Source organism: Cimex lectularius, unplaced genomic scaffold (assembly GCF_000648675.2).
Source record: "Cimex lectularius strain Harlan isolate CLEC.00 unplaced genomic scaffold, Clec_2.1 scaffold81, whole genome shotgun sequence".
Taxonomy (NCBI): domain Eukaryota; kingdom Metazoa; phylum Arthropoda; class Insecta; order Hemiptera; family Cimicidae; genus Cimex; species Cimex lectularius.
The window spans coordinates 1,551,476-1,566,769 of record NW_019392692.1 but is presented as its reverse complement, the minus strand read 5'-3'; the positions used below and the strand labels follow the sequence as shown (position 1 = coordinate 1,566,769).

General features: G+C 34.1%; 2 protein-coding genes across 2 annotated transcripts in view; one reads left to right on the top strand and one right to left on the bottom strand.

Moving 5' to 3' along the window:
• LOC106674408 (disks large 1 tumor suppressor protein) overlaps nucleotides 1-15,294 on the top strand; it is a 565,060-nt gene that overhangs the window by 21,823 nt on the left and 527,943 nt on the right. The gene's annotated exons all lie outside the window — the stretch shown is intronic.
• Nucleotides 1-15,294, bottom strand: part of LOC106660809 — a 60,343-nt gene that overhangs the window by 42,829 nt on the left and 2,220 nt on the right. Inside the window, exons 2-3 of the mRNA XM_014383756.2 lie at nucleotides 13,283-13,495; nucleotides 3,271-3,368 (exon numbers count right to left, since the gene is read on the bottom strand). Of these exons, the coding sequence (XP_014239242.1) occupies nucleotides 3,271-3,368; nucleotides 13,283-13,489 (305 nt within the window). The 5' untranslated portion in view covers nucleotides 13,490-13,495. The remainder of the gene's footprint in view (nucleotides 1-3,270; nucleotides 3,369-13,282; nucleotides 13,496-15,294) is intronic.

The following is a 15,294-nucleotide window of genomic DNA, read 5'->3' as shown; positions in this document are numbered from 1 at the left end:
GCAATCCTCTGTTCACATTCTGACCCCATCGTAGTAGCAAAAGTAACCCAAGACCACCTAGACCTAATCTTCGACTGATGCACACGGTGGCGGATGCTACACGGCGGCTAAATGAATACAAGAGCCAGCCAAATCCACAATGAGTACACACAACATACTAAAATATACAAAACACTAATCAGACCGATTTGGACTTACGGAGTCGAGCTGTGGGATCAAGCCATCCAACAACCAAAGATACCAATCCTTTCAATCAAAAGTCCTCCGTCGCATCTTCAACGCTCCCTTCTATGTTACTAACCATCCACAAAGACCTCATAAAATAGTTTAATAATTGTTTAATGGATTATAAAAAAGTCAATATGAACGAAAAAAGGTTGAATTTGAGTCGGCAATATTGAAATTTTCGGCAAAATCGAAAAAGTTCGATTAGTTTTTGTTTAATTCCAAAAAGTTTGATTTGGCTGAACTTGTAAAATTTAACGATTATATTATATTATTACATGACACATATGAGTATGAAATTCTAAACATTATGTTCGTTGAGCTATTTTCTATCTCCTACAATCACGGGTTTCAAGGTTTATGAAAATTACCAAGACTTTAGATAAAAAGTATAATTAATTGAAATAATTAAATAGGTATATTATGACCGCTAAACACATAACGGTTTATGAAAATGTTGAAGTTTTCAGGTAAAAAATGTTTATTTCAAACTATGTACATTTTTATCGTTATACTAATTGCAGCATACTTATTTTAATGTAAACCGAATTAAACGACATCAGAAATTGATGAGTTACGATAAAAAATATTTAATTATGACGGTTTGTAGAGAATTCACCAAAATATTAAATTTAAAATTAGAGATTAGGGTTAAATTTAAATTAAATCGCGGAGGGCCTAAAGTATCCAAGGCAACGAGTAAATAAGCGATCGGATTTCGTCTTGAGAAACATAATCCCATTCTTCAACAAGTGCACTTTAAAGCTGTTCATCGCTTGTTGGGGAAGGCGAACGATGTCTAACCAGTCTCTTTATCATGTCCCAAAAGTGTTCTATGGGATGCATATGTGACATCGATTCCACCCCATACAAAATTGACTGACTTTGAAAAGGCTGTGACCCACGATTGGCACTTGTAACAAAGCGTTCTCCACGTCTTCTCCACACACGGTCCCGGTCATCTGCTCAGAAGCCATTAAACGGTTCCGTAGTGCGCTAGAGCACTTTAGCAATCGCCTCTAGCCCTCGTACATCGCGGTCGACCACTACCTTCTTTTCGATCGAGTTTCCGGTGGTCCTAAACCGCTGTAGACCATCGTGGACGTTAGAGCGTGGCGCACACTCAGACCTTGTACTATATAACGGAAAAGTTGTCCTTAGTTGGCCAAACCATCTGCCCGGGCGAGAGTTTCTCGCCTTAAAACCATGCTTTTAAGAAAAAAAAAAAAGTAAATTTTTTACTAAAATTTATTGTTTCATCAAAGAAGGCTCTGGGAAGGATGAACTTGAACGTATTTTCATTATTTTTTAATCTAAAGAGTGTAAAAAGATTAGAAACACAATTAATTTTTTTGTTTTTTAAGTGAACTAGTAATCTCTATGCTTAGCTATTATGAAAAATAAACAAATAAATACAAGCGTCAGATTTTTTGTCTTCGAGTATATTATATTATTACATGATATACATGAAATGCTAAAGATTATTTTCGTTGAGTTTTTTGAATGTAGAATCACGTGTACCAATTTTTATGAAAATATTTACTCAATATAACAATATGAAAATATTACTCAATTAACAATAACTTGATAAAAACAATAACAGTTGGTTTGTTAAAAAGTTGTATTTGAAATATAAACAGAAAAAAGTCGAACTGATCTAAAAAGGGTTGAATTCGGTATGAAAGAAGTGTAGAAAATTAGTATTTGATTTGTAAAAAGTTATAATTGATAAAAATGTTCAATTTGTCTGGGAAAGGCTCAATTTGAATGAGGGGGAATTGGTTTTGAAATGTTAATTTTGCATTGGAAAAATTTAAATTTTGTTTAAAAAAATCAATTTGAATATGGCAAAAATTAAATTTGATTTCGATAAAAGTATAATTTAATTAGCAAAAAATTCAAGTTGGCATGAAAAAAGTTCAATTTGATTGGAGAAAAAATCAATTTGATCTGGAAAGGTTGATTTTTGTTTTGAAATATTAGAATTGGGTTGTGAAAAAGTCAAATTAATATTTTTACAATTCAATTTGGTTTGGAAAAAGTTCAATTTGGTGTGTGAAATGGGTAATTAAAGTTGGAAGAGGTTAAACATTTTTAAGTTAATTTTATTTTCCTATTTCGAAGTTGGGTTTGTGATTTATCAATTTCAGCCCATAACTCATGATTTTTCTTTATCACGTATTCATGCGTGTCTAAATGTCGATGCTCAGAATCGTTCTCATTTTTAAATTCATTTTCCTTTATCTACCGTTCAATCAAGTAGGGCGTCGGACTACTCCATATTCATCCATCACTCAATATACAAACTACATAACTAATCTAATTGGGGATAGATGTGGTGCTAAATACTCCGTCATCTCTTACGTTACACATTCCCGCCAATAAATACACGATCACAACACATTTAACATAAAATGGTAATTTTTATACGGGTTTCCTACTCGATCTCTATATGGACACCCTTCATCTGCATGCCGGACACATACACGGGCTTTGTCCCAAAGTTAAGTGTCAGTGTGTCAACCGCGACTGGCCTAAATTGTATTTTTAATGGTATCACAATCTGGATCGAACGAGAAACAATTATGTAATCTTAAGGATGTTGGTGTAAACGTACCTGATGCTACTTTTTTATTTCATTATCCAGAAACTATTCAGCGATTGGACGCAAAAGTTTAATTATTACGTGAACTCGATAGAAATTAATTGCTGATGTTATTGTCGCCATCGGAGGGTGGGGGTGGAATAGCATAACAGCTTGATGTGTGGGTGAGGACAGCTCTTTAAAAGTCAAGTTTTTAAAAGTAAAAATCAATTTTATTAGTATTATTAATAATTATTTTCGATCTTAAGGCAATAAATATCGTTGATATAATATTCTGAAATAATGTATAGGTATAAAAGAAAGACAAAAATATTAAAAAATATAGAGTAGTACACAAAACTTGTTTGACTTTATACAAGACTTTAAAACGACAAATGTAATTTTTTCTACCAGGATGTAAATGAACTATAACGTATAAAATGATGCACAACTTCACTCACCTAGCAAAGGGCATTGTCTTCCTCTCTGGCACTTTGCTAACACTGGACTGCCTAACGTTGCCGACTAAGTATCCCCTCTCTCCTGCCAATTGGGAGTTCTGGAAGGAGAGGAATAAAGAAATATCAGTTACCAAGTTCTGTGGGTTGGTCCTCGAGTTAACTGTATGATCGTCCTTGATCATCTTGGTCGGTCGTTTCATTTATCTATAAACCGGTGGTTGGGAGCATGTATTGAACATTTAGAAGAAATATGCGGAACAGAATGGTCAAGGACGTTCAAACTGCTACCAAGGGGGGATACACATACATATAAATGATATGCTAAATTAATAAAGTTCGTTCCAATTCTCTTATAACTTACCTTTTGTTACTTTTATAACAGGCCAAAATCAACCATAACCTTTAAAACTTTTTAAATTAATGCATATACATAAATAATACGTCTTAAGAGTTTACGTTAAATCAAATTAAAGAAAAACCCTGCTAAGTTAAAATATTAAAAAGTTGTAGTAAGAAACTTAAAAACTTCTGACACGAATACAAATTTAAAATGAAACTATTTTCTCAGTAACAAAAAAATAAATAAATAAATTCGTTTAAACATTAAAATCTGCCGCAGATGCTGCAAAATTTTATTTATAACCTATTACATCATTTTAATTTATTAAACAATTCTTATTATAATTAAACTTATAAACGTTAAAAATAATATTATAGGCTATTTAACTCTGATGATGGGTTTCTTAAAGTTATGGACACATAGACTTTATGTTAGTTAAGTTTATATAAAAAATAATATAAATAGTAATATAAAATAAAATAAATATACACAGATACAGAAAAGGGTGATTTCGGTTAGGAAATATTAGACTTTGAAAACATTTGCGATGATTTAGAAAAAATGAATTTGACCTGGAAAAGTTGGTTTCAGTTTTGAAATATCAGCATTTGTATTGTAAAAAGTATAATTTTACTTAAAAAAGATCAATTTGATTTGTTACAAGTGGATTTTGGTTCCAAGAAAGTTCAATTTCGTTAGAAAAAAGTTTAATATTCTTTTGAAAAATCACAATTTGAGAGGAAAAAAATTTAATTTGATTTTGGAAAAGACTAATTTGTTTTGTTGTTGGAATAGGTTCAATTTGTTTAGAAAAAATTACAATTTGGTTTCAAAAAGTAGTTCAATTTGGTCTGAAAAAAAAAAGATCTGGAATAGGTTCGTTATGTTTTTGAAAAGTCAATTTGATTTGGAACAGGTTGATTTTGTTTAAAAAAAATTAAATTAGTAAAATTTGGTTTGGAAAAAGCGTAATTTGGTTAGAAAACAGTTCGCTTTTATATGCGTTATAATATATTGATTTTGGTTTTGAAAAAGTGCAATTTGATTGAAAAAAGTTTAATCTGATTAGCAAAAAGGTTGATTATTATTATTATTATTTTTGTAAAACGTTCCATTTATCTTGAAAAATGTTCAATTTGGTTAAGAAAAAGATTCAATTTTGTTTGAAAAAAGTTCGTTTTGATTTTGAACAGGGTGATTTTAGTTATGAAAAAATACAATTTGATTGGAAAAAGACTCAATTTGATTTGGAAATAATAATATAAGATATTAATATTGATTTTGGTTTTGATAAAGCATAAGTTGATCGAGAAAAGATAATTTGATTTGAAAAAATATTAGTTTGGTTTGGAAATTAATAATAGGTTGATTTCTGGAAAAAGTTCAACTTGGTTAGGAAAAATGTATAATTTGGTTTTGAAAACAATGCGTTTTATTCTTGAACCGATTGATTTTGTTTTTTAGAAAGTATAATTCGATTGGTAAAAGACTGTACTTAATTTATTTGGAAAAAAAAACAGCAATAGTTTGATCTGTTCTACAAAAAACTTCAGTTAAGGTAGTATAATGCTCAAGTATGGTTAGAAAATTTTCAGTTTGATTTGAAAAAAGTTTGTTTGGTCTTGAACAACTTTGGTTTTGAAAAAGATCAATTGCATTTCAAAAAGTTCAATTTGGTTAGAACAGGTTCAATTTGATTTGAGAAAGTTTAATTTGCTTAAAGAAAAATTCAATTTTGTTTGGGAAATTTGAATTAGAGCTGGAAAATCTATATATAACCCTTAAAATGTATTATTTTAATGAAACAAGTTCTGAATAATATGCGTTTATAAAAAGTTATAATTGACTGCTTTGGTCGTTGCGGCTTAGCTCAGTTTAAGCCCACAAAAATAATCTCTGATATGTTTTTTTAAAAAAAATAAATGTCGGTGGAATATTATAAATAGGAGTGCCTCACTTCAAACACAATTTTACTTTCCAATTTACTTAAATTTTAAGTCTTGATTATTTTTACAAATACAATAATTCGATGGTATATGTTTATTTGAATTTTCTGAATCAATCACAAGCCTCAATCTTCATTGAAAAAATTGTTTACTTACTTTAATTTACCAAAAAAATTTACCGGAGTTCCTATACCCGAGTCTCTGTCAATTTTCTGTCAGCCCTTGTCTCATAGATTTCGAAACGTGACAAGGGACTTTATCTTTTAAAAATCACAAGCAACAGTCTGGAAATCTTCGTCTTCTACAAGATAACACTACCAGACGGTTGTTACGTAAATCTGGTTGTTAACACTTCAAGAGATTCTTACAAGAAGGAACAGACTTGATGCCGTTATGTCATCCCACACTATGACACCTCCACCTTCCAGATGACGTTCAGTTTAATGAAAAACTTGGTTCAACAATTTATGTTCGTCCCTTGAGTCAAATTTGTAATTAAGTTTCTTTGACGCAACACCAAATATTTAAGTAGATTTCATTTGGCACATAAGAAAATTAAGTTAAAGTTCGTCAATCTTCACATTTCCTGGTTTCGCCAGAGGACGGATTATCTTTTTGATCCTTTGTCTTCGCCTGCTTAAGTTTCAGTTTAGCACGATGATCCAGCGATATTTTTGTGCAGAAATCAGAAATTAGACGTCAAAAAGGTTTCGTTAGGTGAGGATATTTTTATCAAAATCCAATTATTGAAGTGGATTTGTGCCGAATTCGAAACGGACTGATCCTCTTTCATCTCTTATTAACTCCAATCCCCCAGCCGCTTTTCACACAAGTGTTACTTGAGAAATTGGAAATCCGTCTCCAATAATGTCACAAATAAATGGGCACCTAAAATATTCAAATTTATATTTCAAATTTTTTGAAATCCACTTGCAGTTCTGTTTCCTACTTTCAGTTGCTCTATTACTCGTCGAACTTTCTTGATATTGACTATACTTGGGTTTTATCGTTGGAAATGATTGAATCATTCTTAAGATCGTACAAAAAAAGCTAATGTTTATATTAAAAGCTCTTACGGGTTTTGTGAAAAATCAATTTTTTTTATTCCTTCTTTGTTCTTTTATATAAAGCCCTATTTCTGAAAATTTTTCCCCTATTTTCTCATGGAACTTAGCGTTCAGCAAAATACCATTGTAAACAGTTATCAGTTATGCAATTACACAATTAGTAACAGTTATCAGTTAAGTATTTCGATTGTAGTAATGTTTTACTGACTTAGATAGTTAGATAGCCTTTATTAATTTTTTATACAAGGTATAATAACAATCTGAAACATTATAATTAGACAAAGCTTGGTCCATGACCATCATCGCAGTTGCTGCTTAGTTATAAACTTATAATTTACATAAAACGTAAACAATTAGATTTTTAACATATTGATTTAGTGAGAGTTCATTAAAACAAATATCATTTTTCCTTCTATAAATGAAAAAATATTATAATTTTTTTTAAACTTGATTTGGAAAAAAAGCACATACATATATCATAAAAAAGAAAGGGACGTTGAAAAATTGTAAAATGTAAATGCTTATGGCCCACCGGTAAGTCCTAGTTCATCAAGGAACTTGATTACTTAATGACTTATGGTGGATGAATTTCTTCTAAGTTTACATTGTCCGTCCCAAAAACAGTTCCTCCTGTGGGCAAATGTAGTTGTGTAGGCACCACAGTTTGTTAGTAGCTGTGTTGGTGTTTCCTCTGCTTCTTTGCAGATCTGGACTTGCCGTGTTGTGTTACGCCAGTCTTCTTCAGATGTCCATTTAGTTCGCAGCGTATTGTTAAGAATCCTGTAAGGATTCGCAGTTTTTTCTTGCTTCGTTTGAGTATTCTGTTATATCCAAAGTTTGTTAGAAGGTTCTTGGTTCGTTGTCCAATGAGTGAGTTTGATTGTTCCCTCATTTTCTTTTATCCTTCTGCCTGAGGTGTTCATTAAAAGTGTGGATTCCTATGCCACTGAAGGCTCGGGTCCTGTAAGCAGCATAAAGCCCCTTGTCTTGCCATAGCGTCGTTTTCTCGTTGCTTTCTTCTCCCGCATGTCCTGAGACCCAGCAGAGGGTGACTTTGTTTTGCATACCTAACCTGTTTAATTTAGTATTGCAATTCTGCACGATCTGTGATAAGATTCTCAGATAGGAATCTGCACTGAGGAAGAGAGGGGACGATCATCGCAAATAAACTGCCCAAAAATGAATAGGGGTATATTGCCAATTTTGAAGTATTTCATTTTCCTAGCATTTTTATTGTAAATTGCATTAAAATGTACTAGAAATTATTTTGTTTTGTACTGAAGGAAAATTTAATTAAGGGATTTTGAAAAATAGCAAATTAAAAGGTTTTAAATCCATTTTTTTATTGGACACATTGGATAACGTTCTCTGCTAGCTAAAACCTCCTGTGCACCTGTTAGGCATAATGTTAATAAGATTGTCTAACTAACTTCATAAAAAATTTCACACCACAGGTGCTGCAGGTCAACTGGCTGCGGATGGTGTCCGAAAAGCCTTCTCTGCAACGCATCCCACATGTGCTCAATGGGATTGAAGTCTAGAGATTGGGTAGTTTCAATGGGGGTACGGGCAGATGAGAAATCCCCAGGTTTTCTGAACAGTAATGAACAACTCTGCCTCTATGAGATCTGGCATTGTCATCCAGAAATAGAAAATCTCTGCCAATGAGATCTCTGGTTTAAGGGATGTATTTCTCGATAATTTCTTGGGCATAACGGACTGCGATGAGGTTGCCTTCAACAATATGAAGTACAACAAACTGCACTGAAGGGAGAACTCGGTTGACTCTTCGGCGTCTTCTAGCACTGTAAAGACTTCCCCTAACGATTACGAATCGTTTCTGTTGATAACGACCTTGCCAAACATGTTGTATTTCATTTAGATCTGGCTGGCACACGAAAAGGGTTCCGTCTTGCAGCAATGACAATATTTCTGTCCTCCCTTAGCGTCATAATGCGCTGAGATCCATTACCAGGCCTCTTATTGGCACTTCAAGTCTCTCGGCTAAATCCCGAGAGACCACGCTCTGAGAAACGCCAACTACCTCTTCGATATCCACTTGCCGGTGACCCCGATGACTCCTTCTTACAATAATATTACGAATTTCTGGTTCTAGATTTTGTCTTTCCTTGGTTAAAGAGAATACAACTGGAATAAAACGGAGAATAGACGAGAAAATGTCTTCGTTTTCAAAATGAGTAATCTTCATGTTTAGCGAAGTAAATCCGTTATTAAAACATGAGGATTAACATTAGTTTGTTTTTGGTTTGTATTTTCTATTTTGCTTTATCCAACTAACAAGAACATGTCGGTTAATTTAATTAAAATTAATAGAATAAGAATAAATTACAAATGTCCCTATTCATTTTTGACCAGTTTTCATCGAGAGGAGGAGAAAAGGCTGAATCATGAAAGGAGTACACTGGCAGAAGGATATATTCAATTTTAATTTTTGTGCCATAGTGAGAAATTTTAAGGTATATATGTCTATAATTTCATTTGGTTAATTTTGATTTTAAAAAAAATTTAATCTCTTAATATTGGCTGGTTAAATGATTACTGTTGTACACGAAGAAGAAAGCTTCTCGTATACTGCAAATACCTTGTTTGTTCCATACAAGAAGAACCTTTTTTAAATATATTATTTTGTTTATATTGTATATATTCTTTTCTATTATACAAGATTCAGCCCCACAGATCACAGATCAGAGTTAATGATGTTTGAACTTAGCGCTTTGATGGCTGCTTCGTTATCTGACACGATAGCCTATATTCTTGTTTTTGTACCCTTCATTCAAATTGAATTGGGTACATCTCTTGATTGCATGGACCTCAGCCTGGAAGATACTGGTCCCATGGAATCTGAGTATTTGGTTCCAGGACGGTATGTTCTTGCGTTCTAGATCCGTCTGTGTACCAGTAAACGGTGCCTTTCTTACGGGAGGTGTTCTCTTTCCTTGCCATTCTTTTTTGGTACCTAAGTTTATTTGGAAACGTTGATTAAAATCGAATTTCCTGTTCATATCATCTCTGGGACCATGAATAGCGGATGGTCTTTCATTAAACAGTTGCTATCTCTCCATTTTAGTTTTATTCCTATTGGAGGTTTCTCGTTGATAATACTAATGACAGTTTTCTGTGTTGTACTCATTATCTCCATACCAGCTGTGCGACATGTTGTCATCGTTCCCCTTATTCAGATGCATGCACGTCTGTATTTTTATGAGTGCTCTTCATTGTGTTATTTGTTCTAATTTTTTCGTCCCACGCTATGCCGCCGAATGTAACAAAGGTCATCATGGTGTATATACAGAGCAGATTTTCCGGCATTCCCAATTTTTTCCCGCTATTTTTCTGCACACCGTAAGCTCATGCCGCTTTCTTGATATAGCTCTTGCCGATATGTTCCTTAAATGCCAGTTTTTTTGGTCTAATGTGACGGCATAGTTATTTGGCCTCTTTCTTCATTTCTATCCACAGTATTATTGAGTTTTATCATCATCCTGTGGTCCAATTTTCTTTTACGTGTAAAAGCGACTATGGTGGTTTTGATAGGGTTAATCCCTAAACCAACGGTTTGACACTATTACATATACATCTGTTATTTTTAGCCCTTCTTAGATTATGCCACAGAGGTTTTTGTCAAATTTCTTGATCTACCATACACCTCGAAAAAAATGTACCATTTCACCAAGCATACCATTCGAAATTTCACGTGAAGCTTTTTTCGTGACATTCGCCAATCTCTAGGAGGTTTCGTCACAGCGAAGTTTGAATAAAAAAATTTGAAATTCTTTAAACATCTTCCAATGTTTAAATTGTATAGGTTTGTGCCATCGAAACGGTTATCAGACAGTATGAAAGGATTCAGTAGATGACTCATTTGTAAAACAATTGAACGTAGATTGAAAAATGACATCAATTTTGATGAAAAATGCATAGGTAGGTGACGAAGAATGTGTGTGTGTGTGTGTGTGTGTTTGTGTGTGTGTGTTTGTGTGTGTGTGTGTGTGTGTGTGTGTGTGTGTGTGTGTGTGTGTGTGTGTGTGTGTTCTGCTCCTTTTACAATCCACAATCACCCAATTGTTTTTTTTTGCACCTCATAGCGAACTATTTTGTACAATGCAAACTACTACAAAGCATTTTAAATAATTGGAATGCGTTTTTCAACCTGATAAAAAAAGCGTATTTTTCCAAATTGATATCAGACCAATGGGGGGAAAGTTTTTAATAGCATTAATGAATAGAAATCATTACCATTCGGTAATGTTTTTTTTAATCCTCTATATACTTCTTTTGATTTGCAAGCTTTTGTATCAAGATTTTAACATAAAAAAGCCAAGAATCATTAAAAAAAAATTAAATGGCTTTCCTTGCCTTCTTTTCTCAGCTCTAACGGTGTGGCATCTGGCATACAATAAAAAATTACTAACATTTACGCTTATAATACCATTTTTAAGAACATGATAACATGATAAAAGAAAGATGGCAGAGGGGTTCCTGTGTGTCAAGAACACGACCTCTAGGTTGCCCACGAGAACCTGGGCCGGAGGAATCGTCCTTACTCATTAAGAATAGGTCATACGCGGTTGACACAGGGTCCAACACCCGCGCAGATGCCACTTATGCAGAGAAAGGTTCTCGATGTATCCCACATAATATAAGCAAGTCATGTCTTGGCTCTCTGCAGAGAGCGTGCCGCCAAATTTAAGAATGATTCTCGTACATGTAGCGAGTTTCTGGTTTCCCTGTTCCGCTTTTTGTAATATGTGGGTTTGTTTATTGTGTATAGATCTGTTTTGTGTGCTTTAATTGAGTGCGGGTATTTATTAGTGTGAGGTGTTTGTTGTGAGGGTAAAATGTAGTGTGATTAGTTATTAACTGTGTGTAGGTCGATGGAGGAATATCGATTACTTCAATCAGAATGATTGCAATGGAAATAGGTGTGAATATATTTATTTGTGCGACTGTACTATATAAGTTAGTTATATGTTAGATTATAGTTTGCATGCGTTGGGGAGTGAAATGACCTAGTCGAAAACTCCAGTTGCAGGCTAACCCAGTGGGTTGGGAAGCAACGATCTCCTAGGCATCTTGGCTTAATGGAGATACTAGCGACTCAGCCGCATAACGTGGTAGGTCAACTCCCCTGAGGTAGAGACCCTAGGGTTATCACATCGGGCAGTTTCAACCCTTCGACGTGAAGACCAATAAGATCATTTTTATAATTTGTAATAAAAAATCACTACCTGAACGGTTTGTAATTAATTTTGATTTTAACTCTTCGACATTGAAACTTGGGTATCTTGATCAAACAACCACTATTTCTTCCTAGTAGAAAAATGAGGATGGTCAATTTGCAACATTTCCATTTTAAATTTTGAACGAAACATTAAAACAATAAACACACATACATATGTACATGTATAGAGATTTTCTTCGGGAGAGTATATTCTCTTTATTTTTTATACATATAATGTTTTTACATTCTAAAATATATTAACAGCGACTGTGAACGAGTGTTCAAAAGAAAATAAACATTCGTCTGGTAAACATTATCCTCTTTGAAAGAAGATTAGCTCTTACGAGGATCATTTCATTTAATAATGCCATTAAAAGTGGCTATAACTTTTCCTCCTGGCGGTCAGATTTCAGTTTTGAAAGATTACTTTTCTCTAGGAAAAAACGCTACTCTATGCATAACAATTTTATTTAAGAAAAATTACATATTACCGGTACTTTGGCAAATCTTAAAAATTAGAGAGCACTCGCCCCTACCTTACTTGGGTATGCAATGAAAAAAAAGTTAAATGTAACTGTTATCATAATTAAATCCATTATGTTTAGTGGTATAATTGGCCAAATTACTTCATTCAATTAATTATTTTGTAATGTCAGTTCTTGGTTGAGAAGAAAATAATTGAAATAAGTAATTTGGTCCTTTAGAACACTGAACATAAATTTAATAATAATTAACTGCTCCCCTTGGCCACTTGATAAGTCACTGAGAATCGAATCACGATTACACGACATTTGAAAAATGGCAGAAAAGAGAAAAAATTCGAAAGGGTGCAGGTTGAGATGGCGAGTTGGTGTACGAGTGGATCAAGGCCACGATACCTCAAGTGATTAGAGCACCGGCGTCTTGAGCCGAAGGTCGTGGGTTCGAATCCAGCTCGTGACACTAAATTTTTCATCACAACCAAGACATCATAAATCTAGTATATAGTAGAATATAAGATAGATATAGAAGATAATTAAAACCCAAGCTTACGCAAGCTCCAGTTGACTTGCTATGTAACAATTGGTTATAATAGAAGTGTTTATAAAAGAAAAAGAAAGAAGAAACAACAGAAACAAGTTAGATTAAGAAAACAAGGTTCAAAAAGGTGGTCAAAGAAGTATAAAAATCAATTTCATCAAACGATCAACAAGACACTTTTAAAACAGGTAAACAAGCAATTCTGCTTTTTTACTTATCTTACGCATACAGAACACACGGCTGCAAAGTATGAATAACCGGATCAGGTCAGCAATGTCATTCACGTAAATTTGAACAATCTTACTAACACATATAACACAGAAGCATGGTAAACATTTATATATTTCCTTCATGGTTTTCCTCCATTAATCACCCTTAGTTACTAATGGACTCTTACCTTTCTTTGTGTGACTTGGCGGAGTCGGCTCGCCGTCCTAGTGAGGCTCAGCACTTCGGCAAGACGTGCTCTGGCTGATTTAGCCGCCTTGCTCTCTTGGACGGGGCCGCTTCGGTGGACGAGGTGGCCGATGTCCGGGGTGTAGGCTGGGTCCATGAGCCGTCGGCCGCCCCGTTGATGGTACCGCGGCTCCTCCCCTACCTCCATACTTATCTGACAGAAACATCAGAAACTCTTTAGCCAATGAAAACTAGTAATAACTGGTTTTATGATGTAAGAAAGAAGCCAACGCGTTTCCAACGCCAAGGTCTCGAGCACATCTACAATATTTCAAGCAGATTTGAGTTTTATGGTTAGCATGAATAAAATGATGGAATTGATACTTAAGGAAGCTAAGCGGATCAATTTTTGACGAAAGGAATTGTAGAAAGTCTAAGGTGCTTGAACATTTCGTATGACCATTTTGGACGGAAAGAACTGCATGGATTGGGGGAATCCCACAGTACGTATTCGACCTGTCATAAGTACTTTTTTTTACAATCATAACAGATTTTGGACCTAGAAGTTTTTTTTGGTCTTTGTTGTGAACCAGCTAACGATTGAATTGCCGTAATAGAACTTTTTAAGTGAGGGTTTTTCGTTGGCGAAAGAAATATTTAGGTCATTGTGGATGGTGCGGTAAGCAGTAGAGCTTGGACAATTCGTCTGAGGATTTTTGATGCGCTGAAAACTGAATGGCTTAGTGGAATCCCATACAGGTCTAAGTAAAGTTAGTTAATATTATAAAGTTATGACAGATTTTGATCCTTTGAAGGACACGTGAGAAACCGGCGAACGCTGGCATCCACTCATTTAATAAGGGACAAAGAGGTCAGAAGCCAATGTCGTTTGATAGGTTGTAATAAAACTTTAAGTCATTCGCGAAAACAATGTTCAGGTATGCGGGTAAAGTTTAGCAGTAGAGTTTAAACAATTCATCAAGGAATGTATCATTTCGTTACAAGAGTATTTTTTATTTGAAGGATATAATGCGTTGGATGTTGGATCAGTTGGAACTCCACGATCCCATATGTCCAAAGTGGTCAAAATCAGGTTTTGTGCAAAGCTATTTTTTTTAATTTTCCAAACATGACAGATATATACCCTAGAAGATTTTGTAGTTATCCAAATCTTCTTTTAGTTCTTGCCTCTTAAGTTTTAACTGAGTGATTCCATGTTTCCTGCCTAGGTATAATCTTAAGTATCTAGATAGTACGTATCGTAAGCATATAGTCTATATCTATAAAAGTCGGTAGCCCTTTATTGTTTGATTTCTTCATGTCGCATACGAGGCGTTGAATCTGGATTTGTGTACTTTCTTTCTTGGTCAAGTTTGTTCCTAGAGTTGGCTTAACGTCAAATTGACTCTGACAGATTAAATCAAACCAGCCATAGTAGCGTTCATTTTTTCCTCTTAAGTTACGTTTTTCAGTATGTGCACTATTATTAAGCTCAATGTGCTTGGCCATTAGAGGTTGGATAGGTTTCGAGATAGGTGACGGGATTGTGATATCGCCGTTAGTATAACAAAGTTACTTAAGAAAGTTTTTGATCAAAAAATGTCAACAAACAACTGACGTAATCTCATTTCTGATATCCATTTCTTATATATTCCTCTTTATACTTACTGCAAGAAATTAAGTTTATAAAATCAATTGCGGCTAAAGGAATGCCATCTATAACCTCGTATGCGATCAGATTTCAGTTCATAACGTCAAAACATATCGAAATGTTAACGCGCGTAAATATAATAATGAAAATTGATTGGGCTGGCTGGGTAAACATTAAATAAAGTAGAGTGATAAAGGAGAAGAGGATAGAGGAGTTTTGAACTGGCAAGTAAAGCCACATTCAACCACAATTCTGGAGTGGGTAAAGTTGTTTCCTTTGACTTCTTTCCTTTTAAGTAAATTGCCATGTAAACATATTAAGGCGGCCAGAGCTGATAGACACTATATAGAAAATGGAATAAT